Genomic DNA, 6,000 nt, shown 5'->3' with positions numbered 1-6,000 from the left:
CCCGCCCCTGCCGTGCCCAGCACAGCCCCCCACCCAGCCTGTCCCCTGCTCCCGAGGCCCTTGGGGGCACCCAGGGGCCCAGCAACACCCCGCTGATGCTCCACGCAGACCCCTGGTACTCACCATCGGCCCAAGCACCCAGCTGGGAGAAGGCTTTGGACCGTCTGATGGCAGAGGCAGTGGCTGGATTTAGCGTTCCAGGTCTCCACCGTTTGCCCAAACCCTTTCTGGAGCCATTCAGTTGCCCAGGATCCTGCCATACCTTGTCCCCATCGGTCCCACGCTGGCAGCCTGACTGTCCTGGAGAGTTCCGTGTCTCAGGGACAAGAATGGGACGGGATGACACAGGAATCACAAGGGATGGGCAGCGGCCAGGGGTGCCTCTGGGATAATCACCTCACCCCATGCCTCGGTTTCCCTGCTGCCAGCTGCTGTGCTTGCGGGCTGTGGGTCAGGGCGCTGCAGCAAGAGCCAGACCCGCCCTGTGCCCCCCTAGACCAGCAGTCCTCACCTGGGGGGGAATAACACAGAACCTCCGTGGCAAGGTCCCCCCCTGGGGTCCCACAGCACCAGGACCCCAGACCCCACCGGCCCATCTCCTTTCAGGACTGTTAGCACAGCTGAAGCAGGAGAAGGGGGGTGTCCGGGCTGGGGGACCCCGCCACCGCTGTCTGGAGTGGACAGAGCCGATCAGGGCTGGAGACATGTCGTGCTGAAGGATGCTGGCACTGCCAAGGTCCCGCTTCCCGCCCGGCAGATGGGACCTGGCACCAGCCTCGCACGCGCCCCGGCACTGGCTGCATCCTCCCGGCTGCTGCTTCGGCACTGCTGACAGCAGAAGGACAATGGCAGAGACTCCCTGGCCCCCATCTTCGGTGGGGACAAGCAGTGTTAGGATCTGCTGCCTGGCTCCAACCCCCCCCGGAGCCGCAGCCAGGCATAAATATTTCAGGGGGGTTGGCAGTTTTGTAATAACCAGCAACAAAGATAAACACCGGGAAGAGCAATATTTTTCCATGTGGGTTGGAGGAGTTTAATATTTTATCACTCAGAGCACAAAATATTTATGAACAATCTCATGTCAATCATTGGCTGAGGACTAATCATGACCTTTCCAAGCCAGGGAGGACACGTCCCCACCACAGAGGGACAGCCAGGCCACCTTGCCCCTTGCACTTCCATCCCAAGCCCTGGTTTTGGGCCGCCACATAGGTCTGCTGGGGAACAAGCCCTGGGCTGCTGCAGGCACCAGGACACTGGGACAGGGCAGGGACTGAGCCCTGCCAGCCAGGAAAGGTGCTCTGGCACCAGGCAATGCCCCACGACACCACGGCGGTGACCAGGCTGCTCCATCGTCCCCAGCTGGATGACAGGGAACTGAGATCAGTACAGGCAGCCCTCCCTGCCTGCACCCCACAGCTGCGGGACCAGGCAGATGGGATGTCAGGGAGGGACCATGCAGGCAGGCTGGTCCACCCACCATAGGAGCACAGCAGTGCCAGGCCCACCAACAGCCCAGGGACCTGGCTCTACTGGTTTTACTTTCAGCAGGTGCCCAAGAGGAGGGGGGATGCCACCTCCCTCCAGCCCAGCCCGGCCCAGCTCTGCAGGGCGGCTGGGACCCTTCCCTGCTCCCCCCGCAGCTTGCAGAAGCCGGGGACGGTCCCTCTGGCCCTGCTGGGTTGCCGGGCAGGGAGCAAGCCCGAGCAGCAGTGGTGCAGAGCCCTCAGGCAGCTCCCATCTGGGTCGGGGGGCGTGGGGGCAGCCCCCTCCCTGCCATGGAGCAGGACGGCGCGATCAGCCAAGAGACAGTCAGCAATGGCACCGGCCACCAGTGAGGAAAAGCATCCACTTTATTACAGACCCCAAAAGTGCCCGTGGCAGTGCCAGGAGGACCAGGTTTACATGGGATGTTTCCATTTTTCAGCAAAGGGAAGAGAAGAGGGGAACAAACCCAACTGACCCTACTCACAGCTCTTTGGTGCTAGAAAACACGCGGCGGTCCGGCAGAGAGAAGCTGTGGGTGAGAGGGGCACTGGCAGAGATGAGGGGGGACACCTCTGTCATCCACCACACCCCCCAAGACGCCTGCGAGGAATTTGCGACGCATCTAGACACACAAACAGCAAATGCATTTCACTGGCCCCCAAGCCTGCACCTACCCCACACCGCCGAGCACTGCCGGAGACCCCCCCCCACCTCCCGGTGTCCCTGAAATGGTCAAACACCCTTTCTGCAGAGAGGGAGAGCGGGTTCCGGGGGGAATCAGCGACCAAAATCTCTTGGCTGGAGAGGAAGGAGGTGGGAAAGGCGACTGGTTCCCTGTAACTCTGACTCCAGTGGGAGGCGAGGCAGCCAGGTCTCTGCTTCACTCTTCTCCTCTCTCGGCAGCGGTGGGCTCCTTGGTCCACTTGTCTGTGACTTCCTGGTTGCCTGTGTAGCCCATGTCAGGCAGCAGGCCTGGGGCTCCCTCCCCATCCCCGGTGACCTCCAGGTCCAGCTCTTCAAAGGAGGAGCCGCTGGCTCCCGACTCGCTGTAGCTGTGCTCGCTGCGGTTGTCTGCCTCCTCCCGGCCACGGCTGGCTGGGAAGGGCAGCAGGATGGAGGTGGCCACCGAGGTGTCTCTGCTGTCGGTTGTGGCCTCTATGCTGATTGAGCTCGTCTCACTCATCGTGTCGGCCCCTGGGATGGAGAAAGAAGGGAAGGGAGTGAATGCTGTGGGAAGGGAGTGAATGCTGCGGGAATGAAGCAATAGTGATGAGGTGCCACAGCCTTTGAAGCCACCAGAAACCTCAGAGACATCGGGCCACAGTGGAGACCAGCTCCTGCCTCCTGGCACCTCCTGTGCCTGAGAGAAGTGACTGGGCCAAGACAAACACGAGCTGGACTCAAGCAGCTCCCTGAAGTCAGGGCATCTCAAGCTGGAACAACTAACCCCTGGCTTCCCAGCCGTGCCCTGACCCTCTGGCCCCACTGCTGCTCTCCCAAGGACCTGGCAAGCCCTTGCTTAGGGAGAATGTCCAGCCTGGGAGCTGGAGATAACCCTGCCCTTGGCACAGCACAAGGAACGGGGTGAGGAGCGGGATGCTGGGCTGCAAGGGTGATGGGGAGCTGCAGCATTGCTTGAGCACCAAGGGGATGGTGGCACACAGGCCAGTCCTTGGATTTGTCACCACCAGAGGTGGGTGTACATCCAGCCTCAGGCCAGAGCACTCTAACACTGCCTTCAGCACTCGCTACAACCTGCTCCCACTCCCTGCGTGGCTCCTCTGCAGCCAGCAGCTCCGGCAGCAGTGTGAAGGCAGGCAGGGCAGTGGCAGACGGGACTCGGGGTGCTAGAAGATGGAGGAAGACTTGCCAGCTCACTTGGCACTTCTCCACGTCACCTGTCTCCCAGCCCACACACTCCACCTCGTGGCTGAGCCCCCCCGAGGGCTGCTCCTACCTGCCTGGGTGGACCCCTCAGCCCACTGCCCCCTCCCTGGATCCCTGCCTCGTTAGCTTGGTCGACAACACCATTAAGGAGTCGACGACGAGATGAGCGTGTCAGATTGAGACCAGCAGCTCGGTGCTGTTGCCAGAGCAACCAGCCAGGAGACAAAACCCTCCTGTAAAACATTAATCATTGTTAATTATGACATCACAGATCCATGTGGTTAATTATGATATCACAGATCCACGTCACTGATTACAACATCACAGATCCACAGAGTTAATTACGACAGCAGCAACAAACCCTGGGTGGTCTCCTTCGTCACGGCCCTCCCCGTTCCACCCTCTTCCCGCCTGCCTTGCACTGGAGGGAAGCGCGTGCTGGGCTCAGCTGCTTCCCAGCACCTCCGCTCCCCCGGGGGCTCTGTCCATGCCAGGCCGGACAGCCCCGCCGAGGATCATGCCCCACACTGGGGGGGAAACCAGGAGCAGCCCTGCTCGGCAGTGGCACCAGCAGAGGACTGCAGCTTGACAGTAGCAGGGCTGGAAGTAGCAAAGAGGATGGTGACGACCATGGCGGGGGTCCCAGGCGGGAGAGGAGAGCCCTCCCTTCCACGCTGGCTCTATCCACCGGCACAGGCTGCCCCACGCTCCTGCGGGCACCTCCAGCCTCCCCAGGCTCCTGCAGCCGGGGTGCCCGGGGCTGGGCTGCTCACCCTCCTCCAGCTGCATGACAGCTACCGATCTCCTGGAAGAGACCCACCAAGGAGGGAACTTTCCTTCCAAACACCCTTAAATTCCATTTTTTGCTGTTTTTCTTCCCGGCCTGGGCAGCTGCCAGCAGAACTGCTTGTAAATGGCAGTCCTCTGCCTTCTGAGCGGCATCATCCCACGGTCCTGCCGGCTGAGTGAGGGCTGTTTGGAGAGGACCAAGCAGCGGTAGCAGGACGAGGAGCAGCCGGGAAAGACCCACAGAGACAGAGTATTCACTACTTCACCCCACCTGGATGGTGTATCAGCTTCATCCTGCCCAGCGGGTGGCTGGAGAGGAGCCTGAGCCTCCACCCTCTTGCCTTGGCCATGGCATGCCAACCCCTTCGGCCACTGGCATGAGCCGAGCCCTGGGCCACCCACCCAAGCAATGCCCAGTGACCTCCCCATGAAAAAGAGAAAAGAACCATCGCTTGCCATCACGCGACGTCTTTGCTGCAGCATCAGGGAGCACCTCGACATGGAAACTACATTTACTCTAAGTTAAAAAGGATGTTTTGCAGACTGCCGGCCAGGCGCTCTCCGAAGGGGACAGCAGCCACCAAGCAGGTGGCAGAAAGGCGGGAGATGCTGTCCCACCTGGCAGGACCTTGGCAGGGCAGTGGGTCAGCAGGGAGCCTCTGGGAAGATGGAGAGCTGCAGAGGAGAGAGGGGAGCATGTGTGGCCCCTGAGTCTTGAAGCCAGTTTGCAAGATCTCTAGTGGGGATCTCAAAAAAGAAAAAAAAAAATTCAATTTGGCCAACTTGGTGACCTGAGGTGATGTGAACACATTCCTACCATGGCTTCATGACAGCTCATGTCATTTGTGGTCATCTTGTGTCCCTCTGAAACACAGGGGAAGAGTGACCCCAATCCCCAAGCTGCCCGAGCAGCACCCCTCCTGTGTCACCCTGGGGGAGGTTTCAGCTGGGAAGCCGTCATGTAACCCCCTGCCACAAAGCAAAGGAGCTCCTGAGGGGAGGAGCAGCAGCTCAGGAAGGGGAAGACGGGGATGAAGCTGACCTACACGCTCCTCTGAGCTGCCACCGCGGGAAAGCACCGCTGTCCTCACCCCTGCAGCCGCCTCCCTCTCCCTTGCTCCAAGGGCGACAATAACTCGAGTCCTGTTTCCTTTCAGCCAGGCACTTTTTCACTGCTCTGTCACTTCTGATCATATTTGAGCAGCCTCAGCTGGCTAATTTGTCCATTTCAGCAGCCTCGTTCTCCTCCACACGCACAGGACAAGGCTGGCTCTGGCGCAACCACCCAGTCTGGCTGAGGAGGGATGGCCGGGGCAGGCAGGGCGAGAGATAGAGCCACTGCTGCTGGGGATGGTGCAGGGTTAGCTTTGGCAGGGGGATGTGCCAGAAGTCCCCAGCTGTCTCAGCACAGGCAGAGAGCACGGCAAGGCTCCAAGAGGGCAACCAAAGCCTCGTTGGAAGGTGCCTCGTGGGTGAGCAGGGGTTCAGGTCTCTTCTCGCGGGCATGTGGAGGTTTCCAGCAGCCCTCACACCCACTTCTGCACCCTGCCCAGGCACCTTGCTCCGTCCCCCAGTAAACTACTGCCCATTCCCTGCATCCCATTTCCAAGGCTGGTCCCTGCACCAAGAGCCAGCCCAGCATTTGAACCCATCACAGCTTTTCCCTCTGGCACACAGCAAGGTGCCAGCTGTTCCATGGATACCCCCTACTCTGCTCTGCTCCCCCAAGGATGGTGTAGCCATACCGCTGCAGCTTCACTCAGCAGGAACGTGGAACCTTGGAAGTTTTAATCTGGGAGAAAGAGGCACAGCCAAGGGTGAAGCCCTGCTGGGGTG

At 60.5% G+C, this 6,000-nt stretch overlaps 1 protein-coding gene across 2 annotated transcripts in view; it reads right to left on the bottom strand.

Moving 5' to 3' along the window:
- Positions 1–1,832: 1,832 nt before the first annotated feature.
- Positions 1,833–6,000, bottom strand: part of TEX264 (testis expressed 264) — a 42,062-nt gene continuing 37,894 nt past the window's right edge. For both annotated transcript variants that reach the window (XM_026857185.1, XM_026857186.1), the window contains one exon: positions 1,833–2,682. In XM_026857185.1, the coding sequence (XP_026712986.1) occupies positions 2,369–2,682 (314 nt within the window). In that variant the 3' untranslated portion in view covers positions 1,833–2,368. The remainder of the gene's footprint in view (positions 2,683–6,000) is intronic.

This window comes from Athene cunicularia, assembly GCF_003259725.1.
Source record: "Athene cunicularia isolate RWA chromosome 12 unlocalized genomic scaffold, athCun1 chr12_part1, whole genome shotgun sequence".
Classification (NCBI taxonomy): domain Eukaryota; kingdom Metazoa; phylum Chordata; class Aves; order Strigiformes; family Strigidae; genus Athene; species Athene cunicularia.
The sequence above is the reverse complement of the archived record's forward strand: the minus strand, read 5'-3'. Positions and strand labels throughout refer to the sequence as shown.